The following is a 21382-nucleotide window of genomic DNA, read 5'->3' as shown; positions in this document are numbered from 1 at the left end:
TCAAATTCGCTGATGATACTGCTGTTCTTGGGCTCATCTCCAACAAAGATGAGACCGCATACTTGGATGAGGTAGAGAGACTCACATCATGGTGCCAGGACAACTGTCTCTCTCTGAATGTGAGCAAAACTAAAGAGCTGATCATAGACTTTAGGAAGAGACAGCAGCAGCCCTACACCCCTCTGGGGAAGTCATGGCCTAATTGTTACAGAGGCGGACTCGTAATCCAAAGGTTGCGGGTTCGAGTCTCGGGCCGGCAGGGATTGTAGGTGGGGGGAGTGAATGTCCAGCGCTCTCGCCACCCTCAATACCACGACTGAGGTGCCCTTGAGCAAGGCACCGAACCCCCAACTGCTCCCCGGGCGCCGCAGCATAAATGGCTGCCCACTGCTCCGGGTGTGTGTTCACGGTGTGTGTGTGTGTGTTCACTGCTGTGTGTGTGCACGTTGGATGGGTTAAATGCAGAGCACGAATTCCGAGTATGGGTCACCATACTTGGCAGTATGTCACTTCACTTCACTTCACCTTATGATCAGTGGGACCCCTTTGGAGAGGGTGAGTATGGGTCACCATACTTGGCAGTATGTCACTTCACTTCACTTCACTTCACCTTATGATCAGTGGGACCCCTGTGGAGAGGGTGAGTAGCTTCAAGTACCTCGGTGTAAACATCTCCGAGAACCTGACTTGTACTACACACATCCAAACACAGGTTAAGAAAGCCAGGCAAAGACTGTACCATCTGCGACAGCTGAGGAAATTCAGGGTCTCACCAGCAATCCTGAAAACTTTCTATTCAGGGACCATAGAAAGTGTATTGACTCAGTGCATCTCAGTGTGGTATGGAAACAGCTCCAATCAGGACTGCAAAGCTCTACAGAGAGTTGTGCGCTTAGCTGAGCGCATCTCAGGGTCTGCTCTCCCCTCTCTGCAGGACATCTACCTCAAATGCTGCAAAATCATCAAGGACTCAAATCACCCTGGTAACCGTCTATTCACTTTGCTTCCATCTGGTAAGCGCTTCCGTAGCCTGATGGCAAAAACTGAGAGACTTAGGAGGAGCTTCTTCCCCCAGGCCATCAGGCTCCTAAACTCTAACTCTGTGTTCTACTTGTTCTACTTTTCTTTTTCTTAATATTTGTATTCTATATAATTGCACTGTCCTTGGAGCGGACCTGACTTACATTTCACTGCTGGTTATACTCTGTATAAATGTGTATGTGACAAATAAAAATCTTGAATCTTGAATTTTGAATCTTGAGCACGTTATGGCGTTGTGGAATGAAATGTCTTATAGCATGTTCTAAATTATATGATGTTATGTAAACCATTGGGATGTTATATAAACTCTATATTTGCTACTGTTCAGCTCACGAAAGACTAAATGTGTCCAACGGCATTAATTAAGTACCGTGAAGACAAATTAGTCGAACGCCGCCATTGCATCTTTATTGAAGCTGCGTAGATGGCGCTGTGGGATTAGCGGTAACTCCGGGCAATACTGTGTGACGAAGATTTAAAATTAGAGAATTTTTCACTTTTATAAATGTAAATGAACTCTATAAGTGAAATATTAACACTAATTAGAGTAAACTTTACTGAGTTAAACTGTGGTAACACAGAACAGAGTTAATTTCCCCTAGTGTTAAACTCTGGTAACACTATTCAGTGTTGAGTAGTATTAATTTTTTATTCAAAATAGAGTTCATTTAACTCTGAAAATGTAACACTATGACGAGAGTCAATTTATCACCAATTCTGAGTGGGACCAAATACACTCGGGACGAGTGTTAAATTTAACTCTTATAGAGTTCATTTAACACTGCAACATTTACTGTGAACAATTGGAATTGGCTGCATTAAAGGCTGGGGAAAGTATTTCAAAAGATGAGACCAAGAGTCTGGTGATGTCTATGGGTCACAGACTCACTGCTGTGATTGTACTCAAGGGATCTGCAACTAAATAATAGCTTTTAATATTTTATATCTGCCTTATGTTCAACTGTTCCAATACTTATGCTCACATCAATGAGTGGGATGAACTCTAAATGTGCTATTCTTTTTATTTGGTAAAACACGTATGTGTTGAAACGGCTAATAATAAAATGTGACATTCTGTAGTTTTGTCTCATATTCATCTTTTAATCATATTTGCAAATGTCTTGACTCCACAGCCAACAGAGCAATTTTGTCTTTACTTTTCCAATACTTATGGAGGGCACTGTACATAAAAGTAAATTAATGTGTAAATAGGAAGTGCTTTGATGTGCCTCATTTGTTTGAGGCGTGCCTCATTTGTAAGTCACTTTGAATAAAAAGTCTGTTAAATGTAAATGTGTTGTATGTCAGTTATATTAAATAACAAGTTTTGTTAAAGGTAAAAACAAGTTAAAGTAAAAACATTTTTGTTTATTTTAATTTTTAGGAACGCTATGCAGACACTTTGAAGGAAGGATAGCATTTTTCTGTGTTCACACAGCTTTTGTCTGTTGATATCTTATTCTGTTACAGAACATAGACAAAGGTTGATCTGTAATCAAAGCAAATAAGGCCAAGGTGAACAACACAAACTTTCACATGAAATCAATCAATCAAACAGCCAAACAACAAATGTTAATTTGTTTTGATTTGTATGGTTTACTAATATTACTTGATTGAAATCTTGATATTGTAAACTCAAAACATGATATTAGTAATGCATGTTTCATAAATGTCCTGGTTTATGTCTGTCATTGTTTTTAGGTGATGATCCTCCACCCAGAATTCATAAGATACGTCTATGATAACTGGCATGGCAGATATCCATCCACTGGTTTCTTAACACTGATACTTGCTCTTCACATCTGTGACGAGGTAAAAACCCCTGTTCTGAGTCTCAAACTGTGTGGTGTTGCATTGGCGTCTTTATTGAGGGCGTGTCAGGTTTTACAGGGATCTGAATGTACCAGGGCAGGCAGCAAGGAATCACAAGGAGAATAAACAGTCCAAAGATCAGGAACGGGAGGAACCGCGGGAGTCTTGTTTGTGACACCCAAAATGGCAACAAATATTTGATTGTCGATGTTATCATGAATAAGAGTCCAGACAAAAACAAAAGGAATATCAGGAAAGTGTTAGCATTAAAACTAGAGGAGCTGATCTGTAGCATAGTGTTTGCATTGAATTCTTAACTTACATGTTTGCTCTTTAGTTACATGTTTTCAGTTGATCGGCGCTGTTTTCATAGCGTAGACCATGAAAGCTTGTGGAGGCTTGTTCCCAAAGCAAGTTAACGTAAATGCAAATTAAAACAAAACATTTACAGAATAAATAATCAGTAGGCAAATATCACAGATGATCATGCTTAATAAATCAAGAGTAGAAATTTTGATCACGATTAAAATACGATTTGTCATGCAGCCTTAGTGACAATAAATGATTTTGAGAAATACCTTAAGTTAGTAAACTTAAAAAAAAAAAAAAAAAAAAGCTTTTCTTTACATCCCAGAAATTATTAATGCATTCTTATCTCTGTCTTACAGGTGAATATATTTGGGTTTGGGGCTACAAGTGATGGAATCTGACATCATTATTTTGAAAAAATCTTGACTTCATATGAGATCAGCATTCATGCTGGAAGATTTGAAAATGAAACAATCAATTGGCTCCAACAGGAAAACAAGATTCTGATTCACAAGGGTTGGCCATGAAGCAGAAACACTCCCTTAGTACTGTGCAATATTGCATTACATTATTGAATACTGAATTTTGCTGCTGATTCGTGCAGCAAAGACTTTCCTCTCAAGAGATACATTTTTCTGTGCTTGAGCTTCTCTAGCAGCACTAAATGCAATTATGCCACTGGTTGATTCATCTTTTTAAATGGATTTTAATGGATTTGCTTGGGCCTACATGTTATTGACACAATGGTAGTAAATGATTAATTATTCAATTGTTGTTTCTCTTAATTTTTTCTTCTAAAATGCTTACTACTTATACTTTGGAAAGGCTTCCAGTTTTGTGAAATTCCAGTCCAACGGGTAAAATTTGGTTTTATCCAGTTTCACCACACTAGGCCTAATGTTGTACCGAATTCAGATGGATCAATTGCTGGTTATCACTTCAATAGAGTGGCAAGCAATCCTTTTCAACAGCACTGTGTGGGAGTCGTCAATTGCAAAGACCACATGTGACGTGTGGTTATTCGTAAAAAGCATGCGTCTCTGCTGTCTTTTTCTTGTGCATCTGCTGTTGTACGCACACAGTCCGCACAGTCTAAAAAAATTAGGCTTGTTTGAGATGCGCCTCGCCTGAAATGTAGGCAAGAGCAGGGGCGTAGCCATCATTTCAGAAGGGGACAGAAATTAAAAAAAGAATATATATATATATATATATATATATATATATATATATGCACACAGTGCCCTCCAAAAGTATTGGAACAGTAAAGACAAAATTGCTCTGTTGGCTGTGGAGTCAAGACATTTACAAAAATGATGAAAAGATGAATATGAGACAAAAATACAGAATGTCACATTGTATTATTGGGTGATTCAACTCATAGATGTTTTACCAACTAAGAAGTTCAGCACTTTTATAGTTTCATCCCCCTATCTGATGTGAGCATAAGTATTGGAACAGTTGCCTCACAGGTCTTTCTAAGTGATCAGCTGTGTCCTGTTGCATTAATTCTTCAGATATTAAACGCAGGGAATGTGTCGTATCAGTTATATCCATTACTTCTGCATTCTGAATCTTGCATTCGATGATGACACACACAAACCAGAATGAAGATGAGGGAGCTGACTTTGAGAGAAAAGCAAGCAATTTGGATGCTAAAAGAAAAGAGGAAGTCAATTAGAGCTCTAGCAAAAACAAAGGGCATTGAGAAGTCAAGAGTTTGGAAACACCAGCAACCAACAACCTGATCGGCTGAGAAAACAACAGTAGTTGATGACAGACAAATCATAAACGCTATGAAAATGCACCTTAAAATACGTGTCTGTAAAATCAGCAACAACTTCCAGAAAGATGGGGTGATGCTTTGACAATCTACTGTCCTCAGGAGACTTTGACACAGAATTACAGATGCTACACAGCAAGATGCAAACCTCTGACCAGCACCAAAAATAGAAAGGCAAGATTAGAGTTTGCAAAAAAGCACAAAGGTGAGCCAGAAGAGTTTTGAACTGTGTTTATGGACTGATGAGACAAAGATGAACCTTTATCTAAGTGATGGGAAAGCAAAAATGTGGAGGAAAACAAGGGAACTGCAATGATCCCAAGCATACAGCCTCATCTGTAAAGCATGGTGGAGGTGGTGTCATGGCATGGGCATGCATGGCTGCCTCTGGAACAGGCCCTCTCAACTTTACTGATGATTTAATGTATGATGACAGGAGCAGAATTAATTTGGAAGGGTACAAAACCATCTTGCCTACCAATATTCAAGAAAATGCCACCAGATTCATTAGGAAGTGCTTCATATTGCATCAGGGCAATGACCCAAAACACCCTGCCAGTTTTTCTTAATTTTCTGAGATACTGAATTTGCCACTTTAATTTGTTGTTAGTTATAATCATCAAAATTAAAGGAAATAAACATTTGAAATATATCAGTCTGTGTGTAATGAATGAATCTAATATACAAGTTTCACTTTTTGAATGGTATTACTGAAATAAATCAACTTTTTCATGATATTCTAATTTTATGACCAGCACCTATATATATAAATATTTAGCTTTGAAATCACAATAAATTACAATTTAAAATATATTCAAATATAAAACAGTTATTTTAAATAGTAAAAATATTTCAAAATGTTACTGTTTTAATGTACTTTGGAACAAACAAATGCAGGCTTGGTGGTAGTGTATCTAGGCAACTTTAATTTTTCCTCTTATTTCTAGCTTTTAATTGGCTTAGAAATCAGATACACTGCTGGACAATAGTCAATAATAATGTTTTGTTTACTACAAACACTAGAACAGTTTATATAGGCTACTGTAATAAATGCTATGTCAATTAGCACTGCATTGTTCATATACTTTATTACCTGGAGATGACTTGAAAAACACAAATAATATTGTTGCAATCGTATGTTTATTTTTTCAAACGTTTCTGCTTTTCTGTGAAAATGACTGTTTTCAGCTATGATTTTTCCTGGTACAACTTTCTGCAGGAGAGCACCCTCATCCTTTTAATTTTTAGTTTTAACCAAAATAGCATTTGAAGATCCATAAAAACATTTCAGATGTCTTACAGATTAGTAGGCTACTTTAGCAGGCTACAAGAACAGCAGGTATATGTTTACATTGTGTAGATACAGTAAGACAATATAAATAAACATTATACAGCATTTGCTACAGCTCTCAAAACAGTGTTACCATAGTTAGCTAACATTCAAATTAAAATATATTTATTTGCCTTTCATTTTTACATTCACTTTTTAGCTGTTTTGGTATACTCCATTTTGACATCCTTCATTAAATGGAAGAACTGTTGTATTTATCCCTTTATTTCAAAGACCATAAAATACAAAAGTGTCACTCATATATAGACCTAGTTTAGAATGGGGAAAAATGCAAAACTCAATATGGCCGCTTAATCGCAGAAAGCTATAAGCTATTATCACTTTCCTCAAGTTAACTGGTTGTGGTCTTTTTTTATCTATACCCTTTATATATTGAAATTTTGTTTCTCTGCTGAAGTTGATGCATTGTTTTGTTTTCAAAGTCTCCACCATGAGGACCGCCTTTAAAGTGAGTGTGAGTTCTGTCAAAGTAATGATGCCAGGTTCCAGTACTTGATGCCCCAAACCCAAAGATATTCACCTGTGTAAGAGACAGAGCAGTTTTGTCATTTCATGGTATTCAAATCATACTTCTCCTAAAGGTGCATTCAGAAATTTTCTAAATAACTTTTACCAAATGATACAGAACTTCATTTGTTGATCACTTACTAAATGCTGCATGCATTTGTAATTTTGAAACATTTCTAGCATCAAGATGCACATAATAAAGTTTAACTCACTGTATTACTGTGACCACAAAGGGAAATGTTCAGTTCATTTAGATTTGTTGTGGCCACAAGATGAAAATTAACTCACAGAAACGTGATAAATTTGTTGTGAGTGGACGAAGATCATTTTGAAGACATCCTTATGTCATGGCCACGAGTTTAATGCATAACCATAGCAACCTGGGATAATCAAAGTTCTCTTACGCATTAAACTCTTGGCCATGAGAAAATGTTGTTCACTCAACATAGGGGTCACATTGTCGCGGCATAAGGATGTTGTTACCTAAATGACAAAATGACCTTGTGGCGTCCATAACATATTATAACACTTGTTGCATTTGGCACTTGCAAACTTTGCTAAGCACTTCCCCTTGTCACCTTCAGCAAGGCAAAATAAGGGACACCCATTCAACAACCCCCACCCCGCTCCAAAAAAAAAAAAAACCCACCAACAATAAACCATGAGAAATCCTGCACTTCGAATAGAACACATTAATATTGTTATTTTAAGTTTGATTATTTATAATTATTAATTATTAGTCTTTTTTTGACAGTTCTGCAGCTCTTACCTGGATGGGATGAATTATTTTTTTTTATTATTCATTTGCATAATTTAGGACTACATTATTACGTAATTATTTGTCAATTCTTATCCAATTAATTTAGCATTTTAAAAAAAATTTTTTAAAATGCCAAATTGTATATGACATTATTTATTATGATTAATTTAAATGAAATTAAATAGGGTCTAACATTAATTATAATCTATTAATTAATCTGTCTAATAATGTCTAAAATGTAATAATTATGTCTACCAAGCTCTGATAATGTATGGAATATTATATTAACAGACTATCCAAATTCTAATAAAACAATAGGCCTATACCTTTAGAAGCACGGATGAGTCTCTATGGTTCACCCAAAAATGAACATTCTGTCATAATTTACCCAGGTTGTTCTAAACCTGCATAAAGTTCTTTCGTCTGTTGAACATAAAAAGATGCTTTGAAGAATGTGGGTAACTAGCTTCTGGACCTCAGTAACTTCCATACAGAGAAAAAATACTATCAGAATCATAAATGAAGAAAAGGAAAAGTAAAGGTGCAGTGCAAGAGAGAACCTTTAATTATTTTCCACGGCCCCAGACCAATGGTGCGTTCACACCAGACGCGATTCGCGCGAATGAGGCGGCGCGAATTGAGCGTCTCGAGCGTTTGACGCGCGGAACGCGAGGATTTTAGACACTAACTTCGCGCGGAACGCGCAAGTTGAAAAATCTGAACTTTGGCGGATATTTCGCGCCGCGCCAACCAATCAGGAGCTTGCTCTAGTAGTGGCGTGATTAAGAGCTGAGGCAGAAATCAAAACAACAATAAAGGACAAAATCATTGTCGCTGTATGTGGATACCCGGAGCGAATTTCACGCGCGAATGAAGCGAGTAAACCCAAAATGTTCACGCGTCCAACTATGCGCGAATAGCGCGATTTATTCGCGTAAGTCGCGTCCGGTGTGAACGCACCATTCGCGCGTGAAATTCACTGCACAACAGACGCGAATTCGCGTCATGGGCGGGGCTTCTGCCAGGGGGCACAATGACTGCCACAGAGAGCATATGTATAGAATTTGGCAAATAAAATCAGCCCTTTATGTGCTATGGAAACACTGGACGCGTGTATTTCAGCCGAGAATGTAGTTGTTTAAAACTCAAATCTGCGGTTTATTTATAAAAACAGCCCCTATTTGAAAATGTGCTTCGCCGATTTCGGAGCCGTGAGCTCCAGGCGATCACCGGGCGCTTGTGCTCATGTATCCCGAAGAGAGGAGCATAACCTCGGCTAGTCCTTCTGACATTTGCCGCTGGCTCTGATGTCTCTGTAGTGGATAAACATAAGATATAATTTGTTTTGGGTAAATCTAACAGGTAATCTTTGGTCTATAGTACAGCTCCAGATACAGCTACGATGATTTAGTCCTCTATTGTTGTTTTGATTTCTGCCTCGCTCGTAATCACGTCACTACTAGAGCAAGCTCCTGATTGGTTAGCGCGGCGCGAATATCCGCCAAAATTCAGATTTTTCAACTTGCGCGAATCGCGCGTTCCGCGCGTCAAACGCTCAATTCGCGCCGCCTCATTCGCGCGAATCGCGCCGCAGGATGTATTCGCGTCTTTGCATTGACTTAACATGTAAATCACTCGCGCTTAACGCTTCATTCGCATCTGGTGTGAACGCACCATAAGGATTTAAATGTTTTTATGTGATAGCCATACAAATAATAGGGTTGTCTGTGGTTTCACAAATTGTTGTGGATGTATAGGGGCCAAAATTGCACATTTTAGGGTACAACAGCTTGTCACTGGAACAGTACCCTTGAAAGGACATCTTTGTTCCTTTTTTACCCCTAATAGGTAGGCCTACATATTAGAACCTATGAATAGGGTATGAATTACTACTCTAAGGTACTAATATGTACCTATTATGGGTAAACAAAAGGTTTACAGCTCCAGTGACAAGCTGGTCCAAAAAGGTTTCAATTTTGGCCCCTATTTTTCTGTGTGGCCTGGATGAGTGTAAGATTTCCCAGCTTGAAATTGTGTCCCAGTCCAGCCCTGTACAGGACACCAGTGTTGGATCCGAGTCCTGGGTCCAAGTCCATTGTCGAATCCTAGTTTTTAAATCAATTGAGTTTAAGTGCGAGACGTTTATTAATGTCTATTCATATTAATTTTATGTTGATACTAACCCTAACCCTAACCCTTACACATGACATGGATTCGTCTGTACTCTGAAAAATTTCAGCGTCTAAAATATCCAAGTCCGAGTCTGAGTCCACCTGAGACCACCCGAGTCCGTCCAAGTCCATTCACAATTGTAGTCAGAGTCCAAGTCCCGAGTCCAAGTACTACAACTCTGCGGGATGCAGAGTTCAGTTCCGACCCCCCCCCCCCCCCCCATACCCCCTTCAAAAATAAATACAACCGATATAGACCAAAAAAATTATATCTCGAGGCAATATTTTGTTGCGCTGCAGGACTGCCTTGGACAGCTGACTCCTAAAGTTTTTGATATACTTCATATTCTGAGTGGTCAGTTCGCAGCAGTTAATCCTAAAAGGTTGAATACTGATATTTGAAATTATAAAAAAAAAAAAAAATGAAAAGGTACTTTATATGTGAAATTAAAGCCGCCAGTAGGTGGCAACAAGTCACTGTTAATAAGTGAGTCATTGATAATAAGTGAATCATTTAAACGGTTGATTCATTCAGGAACGAAACAGTCATATGTTGCTCAGAGACGAAAAACAGTGCTATGGCTTTGTTTGGAACCATTTTTGTAGACGAAAGAGCAAAAATATTCAATATAGTGTCTAAAACGCAAGTCTATTAATATCAACTTCTTGTTTATTGAACTGTTGAATAAATCACGTGATTTTTGTGGAAAAAAAATGGCACTCTTCGTGTGATATTGATTAACTATATGAAATTATATGAATATACACATTTCCTGCCCCCATGTCTTGATTTCAGGGAGCATTCTAAATGCATTTTTTCAGAGTGAATCACGCAGTGAAAGAACGCACTATAAATGAGCACAGTCAGTCTAGCTAGTGTTTAAGCACTCACAACTCCTCTTATAAGCTGTATGATAAGTGAATCTCTTACTTTTATCGTAGGTACATCTGCACTTTTGTTGCTCATGATGAGGGAATTCGCAAGTTTCAGTCTGAACAAAATTCAGCAATGATTAATCTGACTGCCTCTGATTGGCCACTGCATTCCTAAACTCAACAGAATCGTGTGTAATTGCTTATGACGAGCAACGCTGTACATATGCGTAAAAATAAAATACAATGTAACATGAGCAGGTCTAAATTTAATACAGCAATCAAATCTTTTTTTTTTCAAATCCTTTTTCTACCTATTTGTGGATTAGTGTGCATCTTGATGCTAGAAATGTTTTAAAATCCACTAATGTGTGCAGCAATGCACAGATGCAAATGAAACCATCTACAATGTACAGGAAACCCACAAATGAATGCCAGGAAAAGTTGTGTTTGTGACATAAAACTTGTGGATACTTTGTTATTTAGAAAGCAGGTGATTGTTAAAAATCAAATTTTGTGTGCACATGCAAATTATTTTTGGCCACTTTTAGTAGTAGTAGCCCTTTATTGTCACTAGTCACAAGTACCAGCGAAATTAGCCATCAACCTGTCCATACATACACAAACATACATACAATACAATATGACAAGGGGGTGGACAGGACAGGAAGACAGGGAATTTGAGGAAGAAATACAGCTTAAACATGAGGAAGGAGGGGAGAAAAAAAAATAACCCCCAGACTATGCTCCTATGGGAGTACAGTGTGAGAACAGAAAAAACACCCCAGCAACAAAAGCACATAATCAATACACCATAGACACACGACTTGCAACAGGTGGGGGGTAATCCAGCTCCTACAAACAGCCATCCGGTCCAGCAGCTATTATCAGCACCGATCGCAGACCCGCCTGTCGGACTGGCGGAACAAAGCGGCGAAGGCGAGGGATCGGGGGTGGGGGGGGGGGGTATTGGTGGTGAATGGAATGTCTGTATATATGGGTATGTGTGTGATGCGAGTTCGTGCATTTGTAGGCCTGGAAATCCGCCCCGCTGGTATCCAAAACAAGTTGTCTCAGTCCGCAGATTGTGATAGCGACACAGCAATTGCCATGGAAACGGCCTTGATCGGGACCCAGACGGAGTCGACAGTCACCAGGTGTCTGTGGGAGGGGTCAGGAAGCAAGAGTGTCTCACTGCAGTGCCCTTCCGGGGGAGTTGTTTCTAGAATGACCTTGTCCGAGGCAGTTCTATTGTTTTGGGAAGCCGAAAGATGATAAGATTGTTTGGTCTTGGTGCGAGCGGCTGCATACCAATTTCACAGCTCTCTTTGTCCATTCTGGTCTCCAAGTCCATCAATTTTTCTCAGCACAGCCGTGAGCTTCTCCGTGATAGAATCCATATTGCGGTTGATGGTTTCAGTCTCAATGCTGACTGCTCTGCCCACTGCTTCAATCATGACGGGCAGCCTTGTGAGGCATTGGGCAGCTGTTCCCATCTTCTGAATTCTATGATAACCCAGGGCAAAGCCTAATCCAATCAGCAGAAAACCCGTTATCATGGTTCCGAATAGGTAGATGTCTTCAATGTCCTCCACGGAAAGAGCCGCCAGACACACGACCCGCCATCTCTCCCATGCGTCCATCGTGTAGCCAGTAGCGAACGTCCCGTCCGGACAATTGGGAATTGGGCTCCCACGAGCCCAGGGCTCTTGTAGAGAATATGGTGTCAATTGTGTTGAGAGACCAGTTGATCAAATTCATGATTTTTCGGTTTGGAGAGCAGTGCAGAAAGAGTCTCTCAAGTGTTAGACAATAGACAAGACGAGAGAGCAAGCAGGGAAGATAAGGGGAGGAGAGGAGAGAAAAAGCGTCCGCCTTCGCAGAGAGCCAAGAGAGGGATTTTTTTTTAGGGAAATATTCACATTTCTGCTTTAAGTGTACCCTTTGCTTTGTTTTCTAATATATCCTGTGCCTTTCACAAACTTAACCTCTTTTTATATAATTAGAAGTCTAAACTGAAAATGTAAACAGTTTTACCTGATCACAGATATGCAAGGCAAATATAATTGTAATGAAGCCAGTAGATGGATATCTGCCATGTTTCAGAAGCCATTTCTCATAGACGTATTTTATGAACTCAGGGTGGAGGACCATCACCTAAATCGAAACAAAAACGTATGAGACACATACCACTGCTTATTTTAATAATCAGTCTCTTGAATTTCATTTGCATTCATTTAATGACAAGGATAATCACCTTATTCTCATCTGCTTTTATTGAAGATTTGACTCTTGTGTAGGTGCTGAGGAACAAAAAGATGGCTCACTAATTATGCATGCATGCATGCATATATATATATATATATATATATATATATATATATATATATATATATATATATATATATATATAATACACACACACACACACACACATAGTGGTGTGAAAAAGTGTTGGCCCCTGATTTTTAATTTTTTTGCATATTTGTCACACTTTAATATTTGAGATCAAACAAATTTAAATATTAAATCAAAGATAATACAAGTAAACACAACATGCAGTTTTTAAATGAAGTTTTTTTTTCTTTTTTTTTTTATGAAGGGAAAGCAAAATCCAAACCCACATGGCCCTGTGTGAAAAAGTGTTCAACCTTCCCGGGAGTGGCCGGCTGACCAAAATTACCCCAAGAGCGCAACGACGACTCATCCAAGAGGTCACAAAAGACCCCACAACAACATCTAAAGAATAAAGAATTCACCATAAGAAAGAGACTGGGCAAAAAAGGCCTGCATGACAGAGTTCCAAGATGAAAACTTGCTGCTGTGCAAAAAGAACATAAAGGCTCGTCTCAGTTTTGCCAGAAAACATCTTAATGATCCCCAAGACTTTTGGGAAAATACTCTGTGGACTGACGAGACAAATTGAACTTTTTGGAAGGTGTGTCCCCCATTACATCTGGTGTAAAAGTAGCGCAGCATTTCAGAAAAAGAACATCATACCAACAGTAAAATATGGTGGTGGTAGTGTGATGGTCTGGGGCTGTTTTGCTGCTTCGGGACCTGGAAGACTTGCTGTGATAAATGGAACCATGAATTCAGCTGTCTACCAAAAAATCCTGGAGGACAATGTCAGGCCATCTGTTCGTGACCTCAAGCTGAAGCGAACTTGGGTTCTGCAGCAGGACAATGATCCAAAACACACCAGCAAATCCACCTCTGAATGGCTGAAGAAAAACAAAATGAAGACTTTGGAGTGGCCTAGTCAAAGTCCTGACCTGAATCCTATTGAGATGCTGTAGCATGACCTTAAAAAGGCGGTTCATGCTCGAAAACCCTCCAATGTGGCTGAATTACAACAATTCTGCCAAGATGAATGGGTCAAAATTCCTCCACAGCGCTGTAACCGACTCATTGCAAGTTAATCGCAAACGCTTGATTGCAGTTGTTGCTGCTAAGGGTGGCCCAACCAGTTATTAGGTTTAGGGGGCGAGCACTTTTTCACACAGGGCCATGTGGGTTTGGATTTTGTTTTCCCTTCATAATAAAAAACTTCATTCAAAAACTGCATGTTGTGTTTACTTGTGTTATCTTTGATTCACGAGTTCGCATTAACATATAATATGATTGAGCAATTAGTAAGCATATTTGGCGTGCTGTCAGGAGGGAGGGCTCCGAGCTCAGGATGGAGCCCGAACCCAGAGAACTCCCCAAAAGAAGCTAAATGGCATGGGACAGCAGCCGGAGAAGAAATTGTTAGTAGCCCCCCAAAAATGCGCTTGTCATGAAGAAAAATGGGTTGTGCGAGGAGGCGAAATGAGGAGCACGATGAAAGGCCAGGTGAGGGACTCTTGCTGCGTCCGAAGGGAGCTGCAGCTCTGCTGCACTGGAGAGTCCCTCTTGCAGCTGAATACTTGGCGTGGTTTGAAACGTCAGATGCAGGGCTCTCACTGCGACCGAAGGGAGCTGTGGCTCTGCTGCACCGGAAGGGAGAGCCCAGTCTGATGCTGCGTAAGCCAGGAGGCTCAAAACGATGGATGGAGACTCTCATTGCGACCGAAGGGAGCTGCGCCTCTGCTGCGCCGGAAGGGGGAGCCCTGTACAGTGCTGAATGAGCCTTGAAAACTCGGAACAACGGATGGAGGGCTCCCGCTGCGACCGGAGGGAGCCGCAGCTCTGCTGCACCAGAAGGGAGAGCCCACGGAAGTGGCAGTATCAAAAGAGCGGGGCACTGCTGCGGCAGTATCAAATGAGCGGGGCACTGCTGCGGCAGTATCAAATTATGCGAGGCACTGCAGCGGCAGTTTCAAATTGAGCAGGGCACTGCAGCGGTAGTACCAAATTAAGTGAGGCACTGCAGCGGCAGTATCAAATTGAGCAGGGCACTGCAGCGGCAGTATTGAATGAGCGGAGCAGGGCACTGCCGTGGCAGTATCAAGTGAGCCGGGCACTGCAACAGCAATATCAAATTGAGCAGGGCACTGCAGTGGCAGTATCAAATGAGCCGGGCACTGCAACAGCAATATCAAATTGAGCCGGGCACTGCAACAGCAATATCAAATTGAGCAGGGCACTGCGGTGGCAGGATCAAATTAGCGGGACACTGCGGCGGCACTGGCAGTATTGAATTAAGTGGGTCACCGCAGCGGTGGTATTAAATGAGCAGGGCACTGCAGTGGCAGTATCAAATTTCACTAAACTGATCAGAGTTACATGGCTTCCTTTGTGAAAATTATTGGTCCTGATAGCTCTTGAAGGCGTCCGATGACCATTGACCGAGAGCTTGGATCAGCTGTTGGATATGAATGGATGGTACTGGGTGAACCTGCTTGGAGGAAGGAACTTAGTAACGTGTCGAGGAGAGGTTTTGAAGGATGTGTTATAGGGATACGAGTTGGCGATGGGTCCGCCTCCGGAGCCAGCACTTAGAATTTCTGTGAGAATCTGAGACTTGATGGTATTGGCATACGGGGTGGTTCTGGAGCTGCAACATTCAGTGGGGTAGGTAGTGGGACTGCAGTGAGTGAATGAAGTGTACTGGGGTTTAGATTGGAGAGAAGGGTTAAAAGGAAGATAGGGAGGGGCCGAAATAGTTTGCGGATGCAGCCTCGCACACGGATTAGCCTTTGAGGCTTAGGGAAGCATGTAGGAAGAGGTAGAAGGAAATGAGGGAGAAGGCCAGTAAACATGCATTGCTGGCTGATGATGCCCTACTTGGATGTCTGTAGCAGGGGCTGCTGGCCATTGATAGGGAAAAGGAGTAGCGAAAGGGTAAGTGTAAGGTGGCTGAGCTTGAGTGGCTAGCGGAGGCAGCCTCACGCTAGCGTCTGCCGCCAGAGGTAGAAGGAAGGGGGTGCGAAGGATAGGAGTTTGGGAAGCTAAGCCAGCGGCATTGCATGTGGCGCTGTAGCTGAAGACGCCGCAGTGATTTATTGAGAAGAGGAGAGCGGCAATGCATTGTGAGGAGAGGCCAAGTCTGGGGCGTGGCCCATGCTTGCTGATGGCCTGCTGCGTCTTGAAAAAGACAACATTATTTTGAAAGAAGTAGGTAGCTATGGGGGAAAGGAGCATGGGACACAACTGACAGCAGAGTAGGGCTGTCAGAAGTGGCTGAAAAACAAAATTCAAATTTTCCACCTAAATATTATCAATATTCGAAATCTATTCAAATTTGAAAGACAATTTCAGTTAGGGGGAAAAAGCTTTTGACTTCTCTCCTGAGGCCACAGAAAGGTGCATAGAGCAGAATATTACTAATGCACGTTTATTAAAGCAATAAAACAATATGACTATCTGTGAAAAAGTGCATAATCTTTATGAACCAAATATAAATCAAGTTGCTTAAACAATGGTGAACAAAACAGCATCATGTATGCATAGTTCAATATGAAGAGACGAGAGCCAAATAGACATTTTACATGGCTTTCTAAACATGCTTCTCTCGTGCGAGATGCGAGTCTAAAAGTGATGTCACTCTAGAAAATGTGCAAAATATGCATTCTGTGTGCCACTGATAAGGCTGCCTGAGACGCCTAAAATTCGAATGCATCGTTTTTGTATTCGAATGAGGATTTTTATTTTGAACTCGACAAATATTCAAAACTCTAATTTATTTGACAACCCTGCAGCAGAGGCAGCCTGACTTTTAAATAGGCCTCTGGGCTAGTGTCTGCCATTGGAGCTGGAGGCGACTGAAAAGAAAAAGGGGCCATTAGAAAAGCCCGAGATGTGAGGGCAAACGGAGGCAGCCTCATGCTTCCTTCAGCTATTGTAAACCACAGGAGTGGGGTTCTTGACATCCTGAAAAGCCTGTGCAGCTAGCGGAGGCAGACTCACGCTAGCGTGTGCTATGGGAGCTGGAGGCCACTCAAAAGGAAAAGGATTAGAAGTAACAGGAGGAAAAGACTGAGATGTGAGGGCATGTGTTGCAAGCATAAGCAACTTTGTGCTCGTTTCAGCTTCTGTAGCTGTAGGCCGTGGAGGCTTGTGATATTCGGAGAAAAATAGCTGGAGAGCCTGTGCAGCTAGCGGAGGCAGACTCACGCTAGCGTGTGCTGCGGGAGCTGGAGACCACTGAAAAAGAAAGAGGGGTTAGAAGTAGCAGGAGAAAATATGACTGCTTTTAACAACTTTTTTAAAAAAGTGATAAATTATGAAAATACATGTTTTTTCTCTTAACCACACGAAAAGAAGAAAGTATTGAAACAGCTGGCCAGCCAAGCCGCACATCGGTTGGTAGAGACTTGAAGAGGGGTGCCTAGTAGTATGCACAACACATGCAAAGTGGGTTGCATTTGTTCAATGATGATATGAATAGTTCTTTATGATACACCTTAGTTGTTAGTTTGCACCTATAATTTTTCATTTAGGTACAATGATTTTTGAAAAATTAAGTTCCAACAATCTTTTACATCTTATCTATCGGAGTAATGTGCAATTTAAAATACAGGTAAAATGCTAGTGAAAATTAATACAGAAAATGAATAATTTCCTTGTGTGATCTGTGCAGTTTGCGTCATGGTTACCGAAATGACATCTACATCCATAATGTCATCACATTGTTTAACGATTTTTAGCAACAAATGACCTGCCTTTACACAAAAGTTTGTTTGCAACACGGCCTACGCCGCTACCGGAGGCAGCCTCACGCTGACTGCTACGAGAGCTGGAGGTCCGGCTACATACGGCACTGCGGCCGGAAGAACTGCAGAGAAATGAAGAGCCCAGTGAGGTTTTGCTCATTTGAGGCCTGCCGCTGTGACCCAACGCTCTAGGAGAGCCGGGTCTTGTACGGGACGATGATGGTGGAGAGTGAGGCAAGATCGGGGCTTTGCTCGATCTATTGGCCGCCTTGCGCCTGGAGTGGATAGGAGTGAGGTTGGCTAATTTGCAGTGTAACGAACGGATCGCATGTATCCGCTTTGTTTGCCCTCCGCTTCAGGCTTAAATACTGTCCACTTCCGATCGGAGGATATATTGGAATGGCCGCATGACACGAGGATGTCGGTTGAGGCGAGGTTAAGACTCGGCATTGTGGAGAGCGTGTGGCTGATCGAGCAGAGCACCGGCTGCGATGAAGCCTGGTGCTCGGCGGTGGTGACTGACAGAAAAGGAGTGAGCCTAGAGCTTGCAGATTGCGATGGAGGATACGAAAAATCCCCAGTCCAGGTTTTTTCATTGTCCAGAAAAAAATGCGTCTGTGATATGATAGTAAAGGAGCAAAACGAGTGCTGGAAAACTGTCATAGAACAGAGGTGAGTTGGCTGTGTATATATACACCTGATGTGCTTGTTAAGGTGATTAGCTGACGAGCTGCACCTGGGCCAGACTGATTATCTGACCTATCCGTGCTCCTCCCGAATCTTGTTAATAAAACATAAAATCATTTAATATTTAAATTTGTTTGATGATCTGAAACATTAAAGTGTGACAAACATGCAAAAAAAATTAAAAATCAGGAAGGGGGCCAACACTTTTTCACACCACTGTGTATAATTATTTCATATTTATTTCATTGTTTTTTTAAACTGCTCTCACCGTGTGATGTGTCTAGTGGTGAAGGTACTTATGAGCCACTGCATGTCACGAATCTTAAAGGGAAAAAGCACCAGATGGGTGGAGTTATCCAAGTCCATGGCGCTTTCGGGATACAGAATCCGGTGAGTCGTCTTTGACCCCACATCCCTCTCGTAACCTTTTGTCGGGCCTTTATTTATCCTGAGAGAGCAATACCAGTAACAGGTGTTGATAGGATAAAGAACTACTGTTATGACATTTATTAGATTATTCTGTGCATTATTTTGTTCTTCTAGTACCTGATCACAACATCATGGACATCTATTAGAGACCCATAATGTGATCCTAGAAGGTTTGCAGAGTTTCCCACCACAGCACAGGTTCTGCAGCGATCTGGACTGGCGTCTGAGTAGTGATCTTTATCAGGGAAGAGAGAAAACATCTGATCCACCACTTCCGTGTAGTTGACGCTGAACATTGATGGTTGTAGACCCTGTACAAATATTTGAAAGCTTATTAATTAAAACTGGTTTACATAAGTGACATTGCGCAAAGACCAACAAGATAAGACAGTTGATATGTATCTTCATTTTCACAATGAGAATTTCAACATGACTCTAGGGCATTCCTCACCTGATCGCATGCGATGTTATTAAGATGTATTTGTGTAAATGTAGGATCTAAGTCATTATTTTGGCATAGAACATGCAAAATATTTTTTTTGGCCTATAAAAACTTTTAGGTACTTTTAACGTATGATTTTGTTGTAGAATAAAATGTCTCTTTAAGTAATGTTACTCATAAATGTTACTCATAAATTGCAAACTGTCATTGTAAAAGACCCATCTGAAATTCATAGGGGGCATTCTGTGTCACAAAAATGATAATGATAAACACTTTTTTTCTTTTGTTTTATTTGAAAACTTATAGATGCATGTAGGCTATACCCCTAATACAAACACATGACGTCACCGTGTATGGGCGGGGTCCCATGATCTACGGCGCTGGAAGCATATGCTGCATATGCTGTAAATATATGCTATATATATATATAAACAGACATAAACTACTAGTTCTATTCTATTCCATTCAGAATATTTAGCATTTAAAGACTTACCCTCCACCATCTGTTGGTGTCTCGACGAAGCACACTGTTTTTTCTGTTCAGCAGAGGAGGAATGCTGGGGTCATATCGATAAATGAACCAGTCATCGTCCAAAAAGCCCATGACGCAAGATTTACAGGAGCATGAAGCTTCAAAGATCGAGTCATCAAAGGAGTCTACAGTATTATCGATCGGGTTTTGGGTGAGCAAAAGAAAGATAGTCATGAAGCTCAAAAGCAGGGCGATGTAGCGAGGCGTCAGTCTTTTGGAGAGGTACATCTTTTGCGTCTGTCGTGTTCCTGGTGGACAAATACAATTTTATTACAAAGACATAAAAACGCGTCAGTTATACTTTATAGTTTCTTATCTTATCTTATCTTCAAAAGACACAGTTCTGTGTTCTGTAGCCACCACCCCGCAAAAATGTCTAAATCATGTAGTTATAACTTGCCACAATTTCTGTCATTTTTGCTTGATTGTATGAGTTCTCAGATTTTAAACTCGATTTTCGATCCGTAATTAAAATCAAAGCAATAGAAAAAAAATACAATGTAACTTCGACTCCGCTTTAGTTGTACTTAAATATAAAAATGATGCGTCACTGTAATCGAACAAAGTAAATTATTGTTTTGGTGGGAAAAATTAATTTTATAAATTTTACGACATAATTAATGCGTCAGAGGGTTCTTTTATCACTTGTTTCAATTCGATTAAACATTGAAAACATAAAATAATGTTGAAATAAAAAGTAAGAGATTTAAAACAGCGTTTTGCCAAAAGAAGAGTTAATTTCAGTACGGTTTAACACCTACTCCCTAAAATCTTGCTCAATTTGTCAGAACTGTTGTTACATTCGGTCTATTAGTAGCCCATATTACAAATCTTTCAGAGGCCAGACATTTCAGTAAACTAATCTAATTTAATTACGAATTATCTAATAATAATCAATTTAATAATTACTCCAGAATATCAAACTTACCCAAATTATAAGAATGTCAGGATACGTTCCTCATATATCTCCAAGCAAGCAAGTATTTATTGAGGTCTATAAATGATTACAAGCAAGTAATTACTTTCGTTAGACTTTATTTCTTGATATCTGAATGATCAAAGTCTGAGTGCCGAAAGTTTATGCCTCCTCAATGAAAAAAAGGATAATAGGTTTGTCTCTCAACTACCGGTTTTACCTGTTTATGCCTTCACAGATGATGCCTAAATACAAATACCAATATAGGAACGAAATAAACAAATACAAATATAAAACGAATAAAATCTCCTATATAGATCCAACTACTGCTGCTGTTTCTTGGTATAAAGCATCTTAAAAATGAAACAAAGATATATTACAGAAACAGTGCTGAGAAGAATTGATTAGGTCTTTGAATGTGCTTTGTTTGCTTAGGGAGTCATGTAGTGTCACACATCTCGGTAAATGGAGATTATGTACTTTGATAACATCAAACTTTATAGGTAAACACAAGGATGGGCATTTAGAAGAATGTACAGACATTAAGCACGCCTGTACTTGACTCTTTCTTAACGATTTCATAGGTTCAGAGTTTCAGTACTTAGTAGTAGTAACTAGTATTTTTTTTTTTTAAATCCTGAAACTATTATTTATTTATTTTCTTCAGTTACTCTATTATTCATTTGAGATGGA

At 40.2% G+C, this 21382-nt stretch overlaps 1 protein-coding gene across 1 annotated transcript; it reads right to left on the bottom strand.

Moving 5' to 3' along the window:
- Positions 1–6007: 6007 nt before the first annotated feature.
- Positions 6008–21137, bottom strand: LOC306884957 (CMP-N-acetylneuraminate-beta-galactosamide-alpha-2,3-sialyltransferase 2-like). Its single transcript, XM_079441228.1, has 8 exons — positions 20910–21137; positions 20702–20767; positions 19735–20021; positions 18917–19110; positions 18639–18818; positions 12862–12907; positions 12642–12761; positions 6008–6813 (listed from the first exon to the last, which is right to left on the bottom strand). Exons 3-8 carry the CDS (start codon positions 19999–20001, stop codon positions 6646–6648), a joined length of 975 nt encoding a protein of 324 aa, XP_079297354.1. The 5' UTR covers positions 20002–20021; positions 20702–20767; positions 20910–21137; the 3' UTR covers positions 6008–6645.
- Positions 21138–21382: the final 245 nt, after the last annotated feature.

The sequence above is a fragment of the Barbus barbus genome, assembly GCF_936440315.1.
Source record: "Barbus barbus genome assembly, chromosome: 19".
NCBI lineage: Eukaryota > Metazoa > Chordata > Actinopteri > Cypriniformes > Cyprinidae > Barbus > Barbus barbus.
Note: the sequence above shows the minus strand (reverse complement) of the source record. Positions and strands in the feature narration are given on the sequence as shown.